Source organism: Enhydra lutris, unplaced genomic scaffold, assembly GCF_002288905.1.
Source record: "Enhydra lutris kenyoni isolate GAN:26980312 unplaced genomic scaffold, ASM228890v2 scaffoldscaffold66, whole genome shotgun sequence".
NCBI classification, from domain to species: domain Eukaryota; kingdom Metazoa; phylum Chordata; class Mammalia; order Carnivora; family Mustelidae; genus Enhydra; species Enhydra lutris.
The window spans coordinates 16,103,500-16,123,976 of record NW_019154150.1 but is presented as its reverse complement, the minus strand read 5'-3'; the positions used below and the strand labels follow the sequence as shown (position 1 = coordinate 16,123,976).

Sequence of the window (20,477 nt, the reverse complement as noted above, 5' to 3'; positions counted from 1 at the left end):
AAAAGCCACTGATGCGGGTTCCACCACGGGAGACTGATTTAATTGGCCTGGGATGTGGCGGGGGCGTTGGTGTAGTTAAAGATCCCCAGGTGATTGTAATGCGCAGAGACATGTGTGGGAACAAGCTTGGGAACCTGGAGGCAGGCAGAGCCCCAGTACCGTAGTCGTCAGTGAACCTTCTGCCATCTCTGTGTGGCCACTTGACTTGGGGGCCTGGATGTGGCTGGGAAAGTTAATCCTCTGGTTTCTAGAGCAGAGCCCCACCCTTGCACCCTCACCGATCAGAGCGTTTCACACCAGGCTTTATGTGTAAAGTTTTATTTGTGTTTGTTTTAGTTTTAATCCCAAATCCCTAAACAAAACAAAATGAGACAAAGGAAAAACTCCAGAGCCTCCATCCCATTCCAGGTGCCATCCCAGGGGACAGGAGGTGGCAGTAGCTGAAACCAGTACTCTTTGAATGCATTTCCTTCCTTCTACCCCTTCGGTCTGTGAACGTAGCTGTTGATGTTTGTATCAGTTCTCTATTGCCATAGTGATGCTAAGTATGGATCACAGAAGCGCAGTGGCACACGAAGTAAGCACAGCTAACACCTGTGGGTCCCCTGGGGACAGGATGCTCTCCGCCAGGGCTGCTGGGCTGGGTGGCTCCGCCCATGTGTGTCTCATCTTCTGCCAGGCCCAAAGGGGGAGCCGGGGAATGTTCAGGTCACATTGAAGGCAGAGGTAGAAGGACAACAGCCTCACTTCTGCATGAGTGGGCTGGGAGAATCCCCTGCGTGATGTCTGCTGTTGACCAGCACATGACCAAGTCCAAGGTTAAGGGGTAGGGAAATATGCCCCATTTGCTTTAAGTCCAAGCACTTCATGGGGTCGAGCCTAACATGAGTGGAAGGGAATGCGCTCTTTCCCAGGGGAAAGGACAAGGGGTGGTTTTGAACGGGAATCTATTACAAATGTAAACCATGGACGTTGCCTTCATAAGTGTTAATGGTAGCAGAAAGTTGCAACAGTTTTAGGTATTAAACATAGAAAAGATAGGTAGAATAGAACACACATACACAGTGAAACACAAAGCGGAGATTTAAAATGATGTAGCAAATATGTCACTGAAAATTACTTGTGCCACAAAATGGGGAAAAGCAGATTATGAACTGTTAATTCCCAGTTCTGAGAAGAACTATGTATATTCATATTTGAGTAGGTTAAAGATGCGTGCCAAATTGCTAATGATCATCTGTGGTAGAATTACGGAATATTTTTGTTTTCTATTTCTACTCCTGAATTTTCTGCATTTTCTGTGATGAATATACATTACTTATGGTAAAAAGAAAAACACTCGAAACTGTAAGAGTAGGCATTCTTACTAACTCCCTTTTTTCCTAACCTGTCAACAGGCAGCAAAATAATGGAGAATGGCCTTCTCTTCAAAGAACTTCTGCAGACTCCAAATTTTCGAATTACTGTGGTAGACGACGCAGACACTGTTGAACTCTGTGGTGCTCTTAAGGTAAAGTCGGCCTTGTTATTTCTGCTCAAGGAGAGGAGCTAATTGGCCGCTGTCTGCATTATCAAATCTAATCCTGAAAAGTGGGCTCTGTGTTCTGTGCTCCTACTTGAGGGAAGAATAGTGAATTGAGAGCCTTGTTTATCAGTTCCTATTTTACCCCTGCCTGTCCTGGGTGGTTGGACTTCCTCTTCCACTCCGCTTGGCTTTCATTTGTAAATTGGGGAGGGGGGTGGTGTGGAGTGTGGTGTTTTGTCTTTCGGAAATTAATATTTAAAAATTAAAATTTAATTAATATTTAATTAATAATATTTAAAAATTAATATTTAAAAAGCATGGAGAGTACCTTGATTGTAGAGTTTTACAGGGGAGTGAAGCATTGTTGGGTGTTTTTTCCCCCTGTGAATTCATATATTTCTCTTACACACTGTCTTGTGTGGGGAAGGGACTTACCTCTCTCTGAATTACACTACTCCTTCAGTTCGATGGCTTGATTGGTTCTTTTTAAGGGAAAGTAGTCTGCTGACAAAGGCTGCACTAAGGATAGTTTTATCTTTGTCCACAAAGGGAAATGGGCCAATGAAAGAAGCAGCTTCTTTAGGCCAGCGGCTTGGGAGGTTAGAGGGAAGCGTTTCCACGTGGGCTCCTGACCTGTTCCAGTCGGCCTATGGAAATCTTGGTGGTGGGGCCCTCTCTGGCTGACGCTGGAAAACAGCCAGTGGGAGCTGGGTTGCACTTTCTGATCCTTCTTCCAGTGGAATCAGCTGCCTTATCCACGCCCCCCCCCCCAAAAGAAAAAGCCTCAGTGTGAATGAATACCCCCCTTTGAGGCACTTTTGAGTCTTGTCTTTTGTAGGAAAGCTGCTTTTCAGGAATTTGAGCACCTCAGGAAGGAAGTCAGGCAATCTGGCTTGGGTTTAGGGTTTGTCAGGTAAAAATTGCAGAGATAGAAGGTATGCTGAAAAGACAAGAATCCAACGAATGCCTTCCCGCTCTTTCTTTTGATTGTACATACGTCCTTTTTTTCTCGTCAGAGTTTAAAAACACTTTGTGGAATTCATGTCTCATGTTTGTGTGGTCACATGTTCCTGTACAATGAGGATTTTATGAAGGAGAGTCAGTGAAAGGCTCAGGCTCCCTGGGGGCAGCACACGGCCCTGTTTCTGAAAGTTTGGGGCATTTTTCACGTTCTGGGCAGGCCGCATACACAGTTAAGACACTGGCTTTGGCTGCTTTGTGTGGTTTTTCCTTTCTTTCTTTCTTTTTTTTTTTTAGGTTGAGACTTTTATGTGTTTTTAATAGCCCTTCATTAAACTAATAACCACCTGACAGCAGGGGCATCATGAATGCCTAATTGCTCAGCACCAGCCTGTGTTGGTCCAAAACAATGGTTAAGTGACTGGATATTTCTGATGGTGGATGGGGAAGCTTGTGAGATCCTGCCCAGAACAAAGGGGGCTTGGGGGACAAGAGAGATTCTAGATGGAGAGTTCTGGAAAAGCTTCAGCTAATGGGACCTCATGCTGGTTTTGTGTCTGAACGTAGATTGGCTTTTCATTTTTGTTGGCAGGAAACCTTTAAGTGGATCCTGCTACCGGAGTAGAGCCTGGTTCGTGGGGGGCGTGGTGGGGGCAGAGACAGATGGGGGTTGAGGACCATTTATCATCCTTCCTCTGGCTATCCTTTGAAACAGGATCAGTTACCATCATGCCTGTCGGCTTGCATCAGAGCTGGGATTTTTGAAAACTGAGAAACAAGCATTTTTGGCAGTAACTGAGTCTAACCATTCCGTCATACAGATAGGGAGACAGAGATCCAGAGAGATTGAATCACCGAATGTAGCAAATACTGGCACAGTTGGAGTGTGAAGGCGGGTTCCAGGAATCTCAGTTTGGTGTTCCTTGGTTCCTATGTACAGCCCAACTATTTTGGTTTGTGTCCAGTTGAATAAAACGAAGTCCTCGCTTGTCAGAGGCTGCCAACCAAGGACGAATGGGATGTCGACTCTTTTATTACATAACTAATAGTTTGTTGTTTTTTTCTGATTATAAAAGTAGTGCACATTCATTGAGTTTCACACAACAGAAGGATGCAAAGAATGTGAAAGTCACCAAGACTCCCTACATCATAAGATCACCACTGGTTGTTTTTTTTTTCCTATACCCTTGCAGTCTTTTTAGCGAGTATAGGTATGTATACGGCCCCTTTTAAAAACAAAAAACTGGATCTTAACTATTCAAATAGTTTGACACGTTTTACTCTTTCGCATTAAATTAACAGTCTTTGGTAATCTCCATTCTAGGAATCAAAGAAATGTACACTCTCCTTTTGGTGCTCAAAACCATGAGGGCATTTGAGTTACCAAAAAAAAGCAAACAGCTCACTACAAGGATAAAACCAAAAAGAAAATGTAAAAACTTTATGCAAAATCATTTTGCAGTAGTGCGTTTTATGGTCTTCAGAATCTCCTTTACCTCTGACCTGCGTTAATCTCCAGTAAGGGAATACCTTTTTTATTTTTTATTTATTTATTTTTTAAAGAATATTTATTCATTTGACAGAGAGAGATCACAAGTAGGCAGAGAGGCAGGCAGAGAGAGAGAGAGAGAGAGAGAGAGAGAGAGGAGGAAGCAGGCTCCCTGCCCAGCAGAGAGCCCGATGCGGGACTCGATCCCAGGACCCTGAGATCATGACCCAAGCCGAAGGCAGCGGCTTAACCCACTGAGCCACCCAGGTGCCCGGAATACTTTTTTTTTAAATTTTTTTTTTTATTTATTTATTTGACAGAGAGAAATCACAAGTAGGCAGAGAGGCAGGCAGAGAGAGAGGAGGAAGCAGGCTCCCCGCTGAGCAGAAAGCCCGATATGGGGCTTGAACCCAGGACCTGGGATCATGACCTGAGCCGAAGGCAGCGGCCCAACCCACTGAGCCACCCAGGCGCCCCCGGAATACTTTTTTTAAATATCAACTTTATTTAATCCTAAGTCACATACATTAAACTGCATCCATTTAAAGTGCCTAATAGAGTGGGGTTTCTTGTTTTGTTTTGTTCCAAAAATTTCATTTATCTGTTTGTCAGAGAGAGAGTGAATACAAGCAGGGAAGTGGCAGGCAGAGGGAGAAGCAGGCTCCCCACTGAGCAAGGAGGCAGATGCTAGACTTAATCCCAGGACCCTGGGATCATGGCCTGAGCTGAAGGCAGATGCCCAGCCAACTGAACCACCCAGGTGCCCCCTAACACAGGGGGATTTAACAGCTATGTGCATATACCCTGAAAATCACCTCCATAATACAGAACAATTCCATCATCCTTAAGGGATTCCATATGTCCCTTTTCAGTTCCTACCCCAGCCAGGCAGCCACTGATCTGCCTTTGTACACTGGAGTTGGCATTTTCTAGAACATTCATAATGGAGTTGTCCAGTATCTACTTTTCTGCATGTGGCTTCTTTCACTGAGGGTGTATTTTTGTTTGTTTTAATGTAAATTTTAAGTGGCAGTCCTTATAGCAAAGCACAAAAATCATAACTGTACAGCTCAACTTGTGTTACCATTTTTAACAGATGCTTTATCGGGATTAGGTTTCATTAACAGTGACCCAAAATAATAGTGGCTGAACACAGTAGAACTTAATTTCTTTCTTACATAAAAGTCCTGCCTGCTCACAAGGGTAGGTGCTTGTCCTCATGTTCCAAAATGGCGACGAGAGTTGTAGTCATCACGTCTGCCTTCCAGTCATTAGGGTGGGAAAAAAGAAAGGATAAAAAGGGCACGTGATAGCTGTCCTTTAAGGCAGGTTCTGGGGAGTCACAATGTAATGATTTGGCTTCATCTCAGTGGGCAGTACTTAATCCTGTAACGGTACCTAGCTGCAAGAGACGTTGGGAAATGGTTTTTTGTTTTTTGGTTTTTTTCTCCCTTGGTTAGCCATACACTTGCGTGAAAGTCAGGGACTGTCTGACTCAGGAGGAGGAGAGTAGATTGGGGGATAACCCCATAACCTGTGTCACAGCCACATGACGTTCCCTGCAGGGATGTTCAGTAGTGAGGTTAAGCACCCCTGATATCTGGGCATCTAAGTTTCTCCCAGTGCTTTGGCTGAGATAAATCCCACGGTGAAGCACAGCCTCAGGCCTAGTGTCTAGCCAGGGCCACACTGCTGGATCCCGCTAGGCATGTGTGGCCAATTGCATTTACATCCAAATTAATTAAAACTTAAAAAAAATCAAGAGTTCCATTTTGGAGCCACTGTCCGCCCCCCCCCATTTCAAAGACTCGGTCGCCACATGAGTCTTTGGGGAGTCTCCGTGGCTACCGACTCTGTTGGATGAGCAGACAAAACATTTACATCCTTGCAGAAGCTTCTGCTGGACATCACTGTAGGGCGCCCAGTCTGGTGGGCTCAGTGTGGGCTTGAACCTCAGCCTGACCTGTAAGCTCTGACACAGTGCCTGGCCCGGGGTCAGCCTACACTCTGCAGTCAGAATTCTCCCTTAGGCCCACAGCCCTGGGAGCTGGCCTTGGGTAGATCAGATGGTGTGCTGCCGGTATAGGCAGTAGTGATTACTGCCTGGGTTTCACTGGAGCCCTGCCTCCCACATGGTGAGAGTGTTTGCCTAACTCGCAGGTAGCCTGGGCCCTGCGCCTCGGTAGCCTGGGCCCTGCGCCGGGAGGCTTCTCGACTTCTGCATTCTTTCCGCGGGAGGCTAGGAGTGGAAGAAGTGGCGTCCCATCCAACCCACCCCGGTTCAGAATTGCAAAGACGGCACTTGAGGGCGAATGATTGCCTCTGAGTATTGCCATAACCCAGGAAATGGGGAAGGGCTTAAGCACGTCTATCTTCTGAAAATCATGGTATTTTTAGCTCCGGAATAGTTTAAAGCAGATTTAAATGCACAGTGGATAATGATAACTTTCACAGCTGAGCGATCTCAGAGGACATCTGCTCGATGCTATTCAAACACGATCTGACGGGCTCAGTGTGTTTATTTTTCTTTTGACAGTGCTCAGTGGTAGAGGGAGAGAGAGAGGGTTTCAAGATCCATCATAAGGCGATTAAACTGGATCAGTGCCCAGGGTCCCCTTGGAAGGGAGGCATTTACCCTGCAGTGGCCTCCTGCTCCTCTCTAACACCCCCGCCCCCACCATGGGGAGGTCAGCCATCTAGGAGAAACTGAGGTAGTCCTCATCTGTGTGCCCTGTGGTGAGGGGATCACAGAAGGGCCAAGAGAGCTGCTGCGGTCCCAGGCCTTGGGCACCCTCATCTGTCTTTGCTCTGAGAGCAGTAACATGAAAGGTCAGAAGTATTGGTCTGCAGCTCAGGGCTTGTCCACACAGCTCCTGCTTGGATGCTTCCAGTGACTGAGAGCTCACTCCTTCACCTCCAAGTCCTTTTGGTTGGGTGAGGTCAGCTTTTCCTGTTAGAAAGTTCTTATCTCAAATCTGAGGTGGCCCCTCTACTTAACCCTGTGTGTGGGAGTTTCCTCACCTCTCCCTGAGCAGAATCACTGTGCCTGCCTTGTAAGAATGTTGTGAAGATTAAACCAGTTAATAATACCGGAAGCACTTAGAGCAGTTCAAGAAAGTCAACTGTTGTTTTTATTATCCCCCTCCCCCCCCAATCGGTTCTTCTCCTAACCCTACCCTTTTTACCTCCCAAACCCACAGGCAGGCCAGAGAGGCACTCCCCTTTGACATCTGATTGCAGAGGGTTCAGGAAGGTCTCTGACCCTGTGGGGTGTGGGAGTGGCTGGGCCAAGGTTGCCATACCATGGAAGGGGCAAGGCCCGGGGAACAGAGTGGGCCCAGGGAGCCAGGTCTTGGGACGGTGTCACTCACCAGCGAGGTGTTCTCAGTAAGCCATGGAACCTTTGTGAGCAGGCCAGAAGGCAAGGGACACTCGAGCCAGGGTGTCAGGAGAACCTAGAGGAGACCATGTGCATGGTGGGCGCTCCATAGGCATTCATAAATAATCCCTCTCTCCTCCTCTGTGTCTAGGAGCCCCTTGTTGGAAGGAAGTCGTATCTCTCATTTCAGTCAGTAGAGATGCACTGAGGTTGGTTGGTCAAGTAACCTCCAGAATGGGTTATGTTGTGGTGAAGGAGGTAATGGGACGGTCCAGGAGACAGCAGAGAGCCATTTCAACAGTCTCACCCTTTGGATCCTAGGCCTTGGCTTGTTGCCATGGTAACTTCAATTTAGCCATTCAGCAGGCTCATCCAACAATTGGCCTCATGGCCTCTGTGCTAAGTACCCCCGTGCCCAGGTACTCTCTTTGTTGCCTCGGGATCGTCCCACTTACCAGCTGTGAGCAGGCCACAGCTGCACCAGCTTTCCTGGAGGAATGTCACCACCTAAAGGGCCTTGAAAGAGTCTATGCAAGCCCTGAATTTTATCCCCAAGGCACAGAATGCTCAGAGAGGTGGAGTCATTCTCCCAAGGTCACACAGCAGTGAGGTGAAGTGAGAACCAGAGGTCGGAGGCCATCTGGGTTTCCGAGCTTGTGCTTCTAGTGTCTCCCCTGGTTTCCTTAGTCTGGCTTTTCCACCAGGAGGGGTGTCTGGGTCTGTTTGGAGCCAGCCCTTGGGTGTTCCTGTCATCTCCCCTCATCTTTGCATTGTGCTCTGCCTGGAAGGTTAGGGGGTCGTTTCACCCCTCCACATCTTGGCTCCTTTCCTGCCGCCTCTCCCCTTCCCTGTCTTCATGGGAGGCTGCTGGAGCCTAAGAGTGTGCCAACCCAGGAGCTGCCTGCTTCCTGTGTCACTGAGCACGCACAGCAGGTACTTGGGGAGGGAAAGACGGATGCTATCGGTGGCTGATGAAACCCACAGTGTCCATTGCTTATGTGGGCAGGAAGGAGTTGGGAGGCTTTTGCGGGTACAGACAGAAGTTAGTACCATAGGAAAACATAGGCCAGATGGGCTATCTCGGGCTCTGAATGCAAAAGACCCAGTTCCTCATCAGCTCTACCCGCAGCTGTGGGAAGTGGGGTCTCCCTGGAGTCCAGCCTTTGTAGGGGGGAAAGAGTGATCCACCTGAAAGCTGCTTTGTTGGTCTGTTAGAACAGCTCATAACCTTACTGGGAGACCCTCTAGAGCACAGAAGGAGAAGGAATTCATCTAAAATCTGCATGTGCTCATGCCAGCTTTCTGATCATTTTTTAAAGAATTTTTTTTATTCTTCCCTTTCCATGTCCGTAGCCACTAGAAGACTAGCCAGCATCCAGAGTAAGCCCTGGGATTATTCCCGAGGAAGAGAACAAGATAGATTGTGGGCCCCTCCACCCCCTCCCCTGTTCTAGCCCTCTTCATTCTGCCCTCGAAACTTGGAAGAAAGCGTGCTGTTTTATTGGTACATTGGAAGTAGACAAAAGCTTCAGCAGGGCTCAGTGGTTTGGGGTTGTTGTTTTGTTTTTTTTTTTTTTCCTTTTTCATCTGCAGTGGCTTTGTGTCTTTGGTTTCCTGGTGAGCGATAGCTGTGCTCAGATGGCCTCTCTGTTTCTCGGGGTGAGCCTGGCCACATCAATACTGGGTTTGATGTATTTTATTAGAAATGGCATATCAACCAGAGAAGACATTTTTCCTCCCCGGTTTGTTCTGCTTTTAACCTCCTCCCTCAAATTTTATAGGCCTGATGTTTTGAGAGATACTCTTTCATTAATAAAAAACACTTTTGGCAGGGGAGGGGGAGGAAAAGAGGTGCTTATTTCATTTCCTGTTCATTACCAGTTAGCTTCATATTTTAAGATCCCTCCAGGCACAAATTCCTAAGTAGTCATCAGGTAGCATGGAAAAATGCTAGTGTGGTTAGACAAGGGAAAATACTTGTATTTTCCCTGACATCGAGTGTGTGTGCTCAGGACAGGGGCTAGTAATGTGGACAGGGCTAGGAACCGGGGGACTTGACTGAAGTCCTTACTGAGTGGGCACATGCAGATACGACTTGTCATGTATGTTTGGTGGTTTTACCCAGGCTGTGAGGCCCAGTTGAGAGGCCCCCACCTCGGTGCAGACTTCCCTGCTTTGAAATGAAGCTTGTGGCTCCTCCCACCACTCCATACGCTCTCGTTCTGGATGCACTTCGTTGTTCATTATATGCCAACTATCTTCATCAGCTCATCAGGGACAAGCTCTGTGTCCCATTCTGTCTCAGCAGCTCCTCCCTGGGGGCACCCTCAGCCCCCACGTCCCCCGGCACTGCTCTCTGGGCCCTGCGTAGAGCTTCCCACAGCCCACAGGGCATGCTTGGTACACATAGGTTGAAATGACAATCAGATTTTTAGCGCCTCTTGCGGGTTACCACTTTCTGCCCGGGTTAGAGGTATGTGCATCCGTTTATTTTCCTGTTAGGCCAGAGGTTGGCCAACTTTCTCTGCAAGGGCTGCGTAGGAAATGCTGTGGGCTCTGTGGCCCATACGGTCTGTGTCTGTAGCAACTACTGAAATCTGCTGTTAGGAGCACCCAGGCAGGGGCGCCTGGGTGGCTCAGTGGGTTAAAGCCTCTGCCTTTGCCTCAGGTCGTGATCCCAGGGTCTTGGGATCGAGCCCCACATCGGGCTCTCTGCTCAGTGGGGAGCCTGCCCCCCCAAACCCCGCCGCCTGCCTCTCTGCATACTTGTGATCTCTCTCTCGCTCTCTCTCTGTCAAATAAATAAATAAAAATCTTAAAAAAAAAAAAAAAAAAGGCACCCAGGCAGCCACAATGGTGTGCAAACAAGCATGGGGGGCCTGGCCTCCAGGGCATTCACAGAAACAGGCAGTTCACCCTTAATGTGCTGATCCCCAAACCAGATTGTCAGCTTCTGAAGAGGCAGGTCTTGGTCTTATCTGCCTTGTGTGTGGCAGAGGGCCATGTGAGAGAGAGAGCTCAGGGACCGGGAATGCTTACATAGGGATAATCAGTGAAACAAAAGGCTGAAGCTTGAGCAGCACATTTGCAGACGACTGACCCAGCAGCTCCACTCCCAGGCACACGCCCAGCAGAAATGACTGCGTGTGGTCACGCAGAGCCACGCACCGGCCTGGCCCCAGCAGCAGCATTTGCGGTAGCCTCAGACTAGGAACTGTCCCCCTGCCAATCAGCAGGAGAACAACTGGAAAAAATGGTGCTGTATTCACACAGCAGATGCCCTGAGCGCTGGGTGCACTACGCACCTCATGGGTCCCTGAACTCTACCTCTGAAACCAATACCGCGCTATATGTTGATTGTTTCAGTAAAATAAAATTTAAAAACTAATTCAGCAATGAAAATAAAGGTGCTCTAGGTAGAAATACAGCTCAGCCTCACAAACACGATGTTGAATTGAGAAAAAGATGGACATAGGATTGCATATGAGCCTGTTCATACAGAATGGAAAGACAGGTGAAGCAAATCTGGGTTGTGATTACCTTGGTGAGGGTGGTGACTGGGAGGGGGTGAGAGGCGGCTTCTGGGGCACTGGTTACTTTCTGTTTCTCAATCAGGGTGCTGGTTCCAAGGGTGTGTTCCGTTGTGAGACGATCACCAAGCCGACACTTAGGACCTGCATACCTTTCCATGTGAATGGTATAATTCAATCAGGCATTTGGTTTAAGGGGAATAAAAGGGGGGGGCAGTTTGTCCAAACAGTATCTAAGCAGAGCCTTCAGCCAGCCATTCTAATCCTCTGGCTGATGCTCCCCAGCTTCTGCTTCCTGCTAACCCCAGACCTGGGCCCTTGGTCCTATAAACAGGAGCGTTGAAGCCTGGTGCCTTCTTGCGCCTCTGGCCATCAGGGCGCAAGGGTAGGAGCTGGGGCTGCGTGGGAACCGGTGGAGCGTTCTGAGGGTGGGCCAGGTGGCCCTGTGTGTCCCCCCTGCTCTCCCCTCACCTTCTGGCAGCCTAGGTCTGTGGCAGGCATGTGATAGGTGTCCTGGGGCTTCCCTGTCTCCTTCACAGAACATTGTAGCGGTGGGAGCCGGGTTCTGTGATGGCCTCCATAGCGGGGACAACACCAAAGCTGCCGTCATCCGCCTGGGGCTCATGGAAATGATCGCCTTCGCCAGGATCTTCTGCAAGGGCCAGGTGTCCACGGCCACCTTCCTGGAGAGCTGTGGCGTGGCTGACCTCATCACCACCTGCTACGGAGGCCGGAACCGCAGGGTGGCTGAGGCGTTTGCCAAAACCGGGAAGGTAGCCCCTGGCCTGTCCTCCCCTGGGCGCGTGCGTCCTCCCTGAGACCTCTGGGCTGGGGCGAGCCGCAGTCCCCTGGAGGCGGAGGCAGGCGTTTGTCGTTGGCTGGGCATATCCCACTGCCACTTGTCTGCTTTTGCTTTAAAGTACCTTTGCCTGAGTCCTTCAGCTTGCATGTCTCTCCATGGCTTGTGCAGAGGGGGGATGCCAGCTCCCCTCTGCAGTGCTCCTCTTGAAATAAGTGATTCTCTGGTCTTTTTTTTCCTGAAGACTTCTTTATTTGCGAGACAGAGCACGTGCACATGTGTGCATGGTGGGGCGGGGGGCAGAATGGCAAGCATACTCTGCCCTCGGCACGGAGCCCAACATGGGGGCTCCGTCGCATGACCCAGAGATCATGACCTGAGCGGGAACCAAGAGCCAGACACAGAACTGACCGCACCACCCAGTCACCTGACTCTCTAGTCTTTACAGTAGCGTTTTCTGCTTGATTTTAAGACCATCGAAGAATTGGAGAAGGAGATGCTGAACGGACAGAAGCTCCAAGGACCGCAGACGTCAGCTGAAGTATACCGGATCCTGAAACAGAAGGGGCTGGTCGACAAGTAAGTCACCCCCCTGCCCCGCCCCCTCTGTCCCTGCGACCAGAGGGCGGCCACCCCGTGCTTCCCTCATGACCGCCGTCCCAGTCAGTGCACATGGGCACAGCTGTGCGCAGAACTCCGCTCAGATAGTTCCGCCTTCGTGTGATGTGAACATCTGTGGCAGGAAACATCTTCCTGCCCTGAAAATGAGTGTTGACACAGAACCAGCCTCAGCTTCGGGGAGAGGAACTCAATTCCCCTTTTTTTTGAGAGAGAGAAAGCACACGCACTTATGAGAGAGCATGCAGTGGGTAGGAGGATGGTTGGCGGGGGCAGGGAAGGGGGAGAGAGAGAATCTTAAGCGGGCTCCACGCCCAGTGCAGAGCCTGACACCCGGCTCAATCCCACCACCCTGAGATCAGGACCTGAGCTGAAACCAAGAGTTGGACACTTAACTGACCGAGCCGCCCAGGTTCCCCAAGAAGAACTTAGTCTTGTAAAGCAGGTTACAGAACACGAAGGTTGAGGTTCTGGTTTATCCTGCAGGGTGTTCGGTAAGAACTGCATGTCATTAAGTCTTGAACTCAGAACAGATTACCTTGTTGTTTGTTAATAAAAAGATACAGTCTTGTTAATAAAAGGTCAGACAGTTCAGAAAAGAAGAAACGTACAAGGTAGCCCAGAATGCTCCCACTAGAAGTGACCTGCATTCAGGTTTGCCCAGGAACTTGGCAGTGTCTGTGTCCTGTGGATGAACAGGTGCCTCTAGCCTCCACTGCCCTTCCGGGATGGTCATTTGCTAAAGGTGGGCCTGGGACAGCCTGATCAGCTGATTGAGGGAGTAAACCCTGTTGCCCCGCCAAGCCCCCAGCCTCTCTGCAGCTGCCCTGTGGCCCTTTATCTTGCTTACTTTTGCTGAGCCTTCTTCCATAACCACGAGGCCGGCGACACCATCTAGTAACTGCCTATGCAGCCTATTCTGCATATCCTCCTCTTTTCAGGAGGGAGGGAGAGGTTTGCTTGCCTGGGAGAGGAGGGGGCCGGGCAGCTGCGTGGACGCTGCCAGGTGTGGCCAGTCCAGAACACGCACTTCCCCCTGAGCCAGTGATGGTTAGAGATGTGGTTGCTGGTTCTCTGGTGTGTCTCCTTCTTCCTCTTCGGCTCAGTCCAGATGTCTGCTGGTCCCGACCACCCACCTTTACCTCCCCTACACCCAGCTCTCCTCCTCTCTGCACCAGTACACACTGGTGAGCTGTAGAGTTCCCTATAGAAAGTTGAAAAGGAGGGAGGACAGGACAAGGACATTCGTCTTCCTTCTTTAATTTGCACTTTATTTTTCTGAAATGGCTTTCAAAACCAGCCAGGCAGAGATGGAAGGCATAAACAGGCCTCCAGAGGAGGAGAATTACCTGTAAATCCTGGCTAAAAGGAAAACATCTCTGATGGGCCTGGTGTTCCTTCCATACTTAAAAGGGCAAACAGTGGAGTGCTTGTCTGTGGTGGGGCCACTTTACTGAACGTTAAATATTTATCAGTTTTCTAAAGTCTTAAGAAAACATTTGGGTGTTTGTGGATACTGCTGATGTCCGAATCACGGTTTTCAAGTGCCATCTGTCTGCTACCGTGGGGCGTATTTGATAGGATTCTATGAATGGACGAGTCTGTCTCCATCGTGGAACTTGGGGAGGCTATGCATTGGAACTGGTGTTCTGGAATCAGTACCTGTGCCTGTTCTAGAAAAGCAGGTGTAATCAAGCAGGTGAACCTTGGCTCTGAGCAGATGCCCCTCCTCCGTCACGTCCCATTTTCTTTCTGCTGATTAGAAATGGAACAGGCTGTGCCTGTGCTTAATGAGGTCACTGCCGGGTTGGAGGGAACACCTCGCTTCCCACAGGCTGGGGCGCAGAGTTCTGGGGGGGCTCTCCCTTCCCCTGCACGCACCTCCTAGAGCTGCTGAGGCAGAGCCCAAGTTCTGCCATTCTCCCTTGCTCTTTTTCCCTTTGTCACCCCAATACTCTGATCTCCTCTCTTCCCACTCCGCCACCATGGCCACGGAAAGCGCAGTGAACAGGAGGGCAATGTTTCCAGCCACCTGGGGGCTTCCTAGCCATGTGGTCTGGGGCAGGTCATATTTTTATCTGTGCCCTAGTTTTTTCTTTACCCACCAAATCAAACCAGCACACCTGATGATTGCCTTCTACCTCGACTCTTTTGACTCACTCCTGCTCATCCGGAATGGGTCCTTAGGTTGGCATGTGGGATAGCACCTCTCAGTTCTGTGCCCCTGGAACTTTCTGACACTGTCCTGGGACGCCCTACAACCCCTCCTTCAGCTGAAGCAGACCTCCCTTTGCCCCAATACCCTCTTCTCAGAGGCTTCTGTGCATGTCTGCCCTCCTGCTGTTTGGCCTGCCTAGACGGCCCACCTTGATAGGTGTGTCAGCCCTGACCACCCTTGAGGTGACCCAGGTCTGTCCTCAGACCCGCCTTCATCCACCTCCTCCAGACGCAGATAACTCTCCCAGCTTTGAACATCCTGTTTACAGGAGTGGTCGGCAAACTTCTGTAAAGAACCGCATAATAAACATTTAGTCTTTGCAGCCCACATACAGCTCTCTGGTGTATATTCCTTTTTTTTTCTCCCTTATATAGCCCTTGAAACATACAAGAATTGTCCTTAGCTTGCAGGGAGCGCAGAACAGGCCACAGGCCAGGTCGGCTTCTCAAGCTGTGGCTTGCTAACCCCAGATATAGACCATCCTGCTGCTCAGGGGCTGTGGGCTTCTTACGTAAATGTGCAATTTTACTTTCAGTCTGTTAGATTTGAGCAGGCGTGGGGGGAGAGGGGCACATGCTCCTGGTTGAAAAAAAAGAAATTTGAATCTTAGTAAAAGGCACCTAGTGAAAAGTTAACTCTGGAGCCCCACCTTTAGTGCAGGCAGCTTTCTGAGTTTTTAGCATATCCTTCCATTTAGGGAATGGGTGCTGTGCCCTGCGTTCCGCTCTGCTTTCCTTTGTTGGAGGATAGGGTTTGAAGAATGTGCCACATCGGCACCAGCAGATCTCTCACATAATGGCTGCAGAGCATTCCACAGTGTGGGAGAACCACAGTTTATTTAAACAGTCTCCTCCTGATAGATAGGCACTGGGTCGTCTGGGTTTCTCTGCTGTTCGAAAATTTGCTTTATTACATTTCCTTGTGCATGCGTCTTCAGGGGCATGTGTGAGTATCAGGTGTTTGCATTCGTTTGCTGGGGCGGCCACCACAAAATACCACAGACCAAGAGGCTTACACGGCAGAAATTTCCTTCTCACGGTTCTAGAATCTGGGAGGCTAAGATCAAGGGGTCAGCACGTGCCTTCTCATGAGACTCTCTTCTTGGCTTGTTAATGGCCGTCTTTCCCCTGGGTCTTCATGTGGTCTTCCCTCTGTCCCGTGTGAGTCCTAATCTCCTTGCCTCATAAGGACGACAGCCATATTGGTTTGGGGCCCACACTTTATGAACCCCTTTTAATGTAATTACCTTTTTAAGGGCCCTAGGTCCAAATACAAGTCCTGGGGGTTAGGACTTCATTGGATGATTTGGGATTTGGGGGCACCACTCAGCCCAGAACCATGTTGTAACCTTCCTGAGGGCTGGGACCTTACTGATAATACTCCACATCCTACACCTGGTTGAAGACTGACACATCTGAAGTCCTCAGTATCCATTAGTGGGATGGCTAACTGACTGGCTCATGCCAATATTTTTCAATGAAATAAATGTCTTTCGCCCTCCTTTCACCTCTAACCTCATTTAGAGAGTTCCCCAAACTGATCTAACTGGCCTTACGGCATTTTATGTTATATAAAATAACATTTAGATGGGCAGTATAGCCTAGTGGTTGAATCTTGGCTCCAGAGTTAGAAACTGTGCCTCCGTCCTCATCTATGATGGGGATATTATCCATCTCATAGGGTGGTTGTGAAAAATAAACAAGTAACTTGTCCATAAAAATCCCCCCTCCCCCCACACACGTACTCCAAATCTCTTGTTAGCATCCCATTGCCCAGTTTAAAAAGCCTCAAACAATAGGGTTATTTTGTTCATGGAACAAGGATTCTGGAGGTGGACATTACTGGTGTTGATGCAGTGCCTCTAGCTTAGAATCTCAGTAATCCTGTCAGTCTTCCCTCAAAACCTCAAGATGGCTGCAGCAGCTCTGTGCATCACATACACAGCTGCACTCAGTGACATGGAGCAGGCGCAGTCTGGGGAAGCAGAATTTTCCTCCAGTGCCTCTCAAGGAGAAGAGTATTTTCCTCAGCAGAGGTGTTGGGTCTTACTCTCTAGAATTTGCTTCCTTGGCTGATTCTAGGAGAAAGTAAGGCTGGGAAACGGAGCGTTAGGCTATTTGCAGTGTTGGTAAAGAGTGAAGGGATTTAGGAATGGCTTCGGGTGGACATTCATCACCTGCTACCCTGCTCTGGGGAGACACAAATTGTTCTAATAATGGGATCAGGAAAACTAAGCCATGGAAAGATGAAGGGGCTAAAATCTGTGGGCTCTAACTCCCATTCCCAGTGTTCATTCAGCAGTATTCGCTGAGCACCTGCTCTCAATCTGTGCACTGTGCCAGATCCCAAGGATGCAGAAGCGAATAAAACACTTGGGGCCCTGTCCTCCAAGAGCTTGCTAGGACGTAGGGGCTGTCTTGTGGCTGTGTGTATAAACTGTCACTTAACTGCACACTTGCCACATGACAAGTGTTCTACTCTGCAGGTTATGTATAAGTCACTTCATACAGTAGGCCTTAACACAACATGTCATGCCCCATTTTACAGAGCGGTTGTGAAAATTGCCCAGAGCAGACAGACTGGATTTGACTGCCTGCCTAACTCCAAAACAAAAACAAAAACAAAACAAAACAAAACATTCTGTACCTTAAAAAACCCACAGTGATAGACATATGACCTATCAGGGCTGTTTGCCATTTGTAAGTTAAGTTGTCATTATAGGATTCCAGCTAATTTTCAGAACGGCCTTTAAGACTCTATTGATCTTGTCAAGCTTACTTTGGGCTCTGTGTGTGTGTGTGTGTGTGTGTGTAGAAGCCTGATTAAAATTAACTTTGTTATTTCCTTAGTGATACCTGCTGTTTAAAATACTTGCTGAGCCAGCTGGACCCTGGGATAATGCTGTCCTTTCTCACGGTGGATTATTGGCCCACACCTTTGTACCCTCAGCCATTTCAAATTTTTCATTTATATCCGTGTTCACAGCCTGGAAGAAAAGGCAAAATAAACCCAGCTTCCAGCTTGAGATCAGTGCTTTGCTAATTGTGGGTGCCCACGTTGATTCTTGCAGGAATGTTCCAGACCGGAACTATTTATGGTGAAACGTGGGCCGCCTCATTCTTTATCCTTGGATGATCCCTTTTGGAGGAGGGAGAACGATACCTCCTTGCAATTTGAAATTTATTCTCCAGTCTTTTAAATTATTGACAGAAGCCTGGACTCACGAGCCCGAGCTACAGCTCTTCATGTGAATGGCCGCAGATGGCCCTGCAAGGATTACCGTGGGACTTGTTTGGAGACTGTCTACACCAAACAAGTAGGCAGAGCATGGTCTAGGTCATAGCAACATCTTACAACCACCGTGCAGAGGCTCTCTGTCCACCAAATGATAGAGGAATATAATAGACGGCGTTCACTTTGTTGACTAAAGTAGCACATGCATCTGTAATCTGTAATCTGTTAGGGAGGAGAGGAAGGCTCATTTGTTCTGTGAGGTAAACCAGATGGCTCAACTTGCCTTTGTTCACATTTCCTCCCAACCAGGTTCCCATTGTTTACGGCAGTGTATCAGATCTGCTATGAAGGCAAACCCGTTCAAGAGATGTTGTCCTGTCTCCAGAGCCACCCAGAGCACGTCTAAAGTGGATGGTGCAGCGTCGTGGGGAACGTGTTGCCTTTCTGATCAGTCTTTTTCGTTCAGATGGAAACTGGGACCGGGCAACACGATGTTTGCTTGACCATAATCCCGTCATGGGTGAGGATGAATTTTTATGAGTTCAGTTTTGAATTGCAAGACGCAGTTCACTGGCTGAGATGTGGTAGGCAACAAATAGACACATGTATGAATGTGTGAGTCTGTGTTCATTTCTCATGCTGTGGATATTTCTATGAACCAAAATTAAAGGTCCTTTTTAAAAAATTATTTTTGAATTTTCCCACCATGGTAGCTTAGAAGATGGGAATGAGCTCAGCTAAATTTTTTACGTCTAATCCATATGCATTTGAGTGAGGGGATTTTATTTTTTTCTCATTCTCTTGAAGTTAAAACTGAACCAGCATTTCCATGGTAGAACAGAGGAGTGAGTGTGTTCAAAGATCAACATACTGTAACTTAAACTCTATCTCAAAGCCAGCATAATTAACTACTTTGATTGTGGGTTGATCTTTTTTTAACAATTAGAGATTTTTAATTGGGTGATCCACTTATATATCTTCCTCTTCGCAGTTTTCTGCATTTTTAGCCTCTTTTCTCATCATTCGCTGCCAGAATGTGCTTTCGTATAGAGGCTCAGCAGTAACAGAAGGCAGAAAACGCATCTAGGCTTTTCCTGCTGTGACTCACACATTCTACTGACTAATGACCCTTGTATGATGCTTTTTCTTGGGTAGTCCTTTTGTGCAAACATTTCCTCTGAGCCTCACAGATCCACTGAGATGGGACTCCCGTTATTCCTCTTTTGAGTTGCAGTCATGGTACTTGGTCACCTGGCAAGTAGGGGGAGAGCTGAGAGTCAAGTCCAGTGTTCCTCCACCCCACCGCGGTGCCTAGACCTCCGGTATCACCAAGCCGATCCGACCTCCAGCTGATGGGTCGTGGGAGATGGCATGTGCAGCCTTTCCTGAGACTCGAACAGGGCTTTGTGCCACTGAGATTGGCGTGGGCCATTGTCTAGACGGCTGCTGCTCACTGTGGTCCTCACTCCATTAGCTTCCCTTAGAGTCTCAGAAATGCAGGTTCCCAGGTCCCACCCCAGGCTTCTCAACGGGAGTGAGGTATCTGTCTATACTTTAATATGCCTTCCACGTGTTTCTGATGCTCACTACAACTTGAGAACCACTACTTTAGAAAGTCTGCTCAGATTGGCATTTCTCAAACCATGTCCCATAGGACATGAGTGTCCTGGGATCCCATGGTGGTTTGGGGTGTTCTCCGGCAAGATCAAGTGCATCTGGAAAAAGCTGCCTCTGCACACCCCTCTTGAAGGCTTAGAATGTGTGTTAGTTTGTCAGTGGAACTATCCAGCAAGTTCCAAACATCTTAGACTACCAAGGTTTCTTTGAGAATCTTGCCGAGTCTTTAAGGGAACACTGATCTAGGCTGCGGTGACCTGAGGACGGCCCAGGTATACCCTTCACTCCCTGCAGAAGTGAGGATGAATGACTTACCCACCTGTGGCATTGTTAGCTCTGAACTTTCACAGTTCAGGCCTGCAGTGAATCTTTGATGAAGCTTTAAGGTGACACGGTCAAGTACAACCAAGTGGAGGTCAGCCTCGCTGAAACGCACATTATGTCGAATAAGTGCTTTTAATTCTACAGTTAGAATGAGAATTACTGTATCTTCTTAAATGAGATTGATTTCAGGATAGCATTATAGTTATCTTACATAGCACTTGGAAAGTGTTAAGGGAACGTATGAATGTCACTTACATATTCATGGATTTTCAGTCACTTTGTGAGATTTTGACTTTTTTTTTTTTTTTTTTTTTTTTTTTTTTAGTTTTCCAGTTTGGGACTTTTTTTTTTTCCTTCTATACCTGAAATGACTATAGAATAGATTTTTGTGGGAATTTTAAAAACTCAATCTGGAACATTCGAGGGTATTTTAAATCCTCATACACTGAAGTCTATGAAAGCACACAAAATCTACAAGTTTCACTAATCTTCCGTGCCACTGTTAAGTTAATCAATTTTTGCTTGTCTCATGATTAATCTTTTTAAAAATTTGTACATAGATAATAAAGTGTTACTTTTTAAGATACTTAAAGGGCTGTAAGCTAATTGTGTCTATTAAGTAGGGTAACTAGATGTGAGGAATTAGGATTTTGTTTTACATTATGTTCTCATCTGCATTCAGCTTCCTGCTCTAGGTTTCCTACTTGTTTTTTCTTTTTGAGTGTTCTCCTGCTGATCTGAAGTCCGTCGACTGTACCTCTTGAACGTAACTTTTGATATTCTG

At 48.0% G+C, this 20,477-nt stretch overlaps 1 protein-coding gene across 1 annotated transcript in view; it reads left to right on the top strand.

Moving 5' to 3' along the window:
• Window positions 1-19,998, top strand: part of LOC111159081 (glycerol-3-phosphate dehydrogenase 1 like) — a 60,838-nt gene extending 40,840 nt beyond the window's left edge. The window contains exons 5-8 of the mRNA XM_022521468.1: window positions 1,398-1,510; window positions 11,423-11,656; window positions 12,155-12,261; window positions 18,062-19,998. Of these exons, the coding sequence (XP_022377176.1) occupies window positions 1,398-1,510; window positions 11,423-11,656; window positions 12,155-12,261; window positions 18,062-18,158 (551 nt within the window). The 3' untranslated portion in view covers window positions 18,159-19,998. The remainder of the gene's footprint in view (window positions 1-1,397; window positions 1,511-11,422; window positions 11,657-12,154; window positions 12,262-18,061) is intronic.
• Window positions 19,999-20,477: the final 479 nt, after the last annotated feature.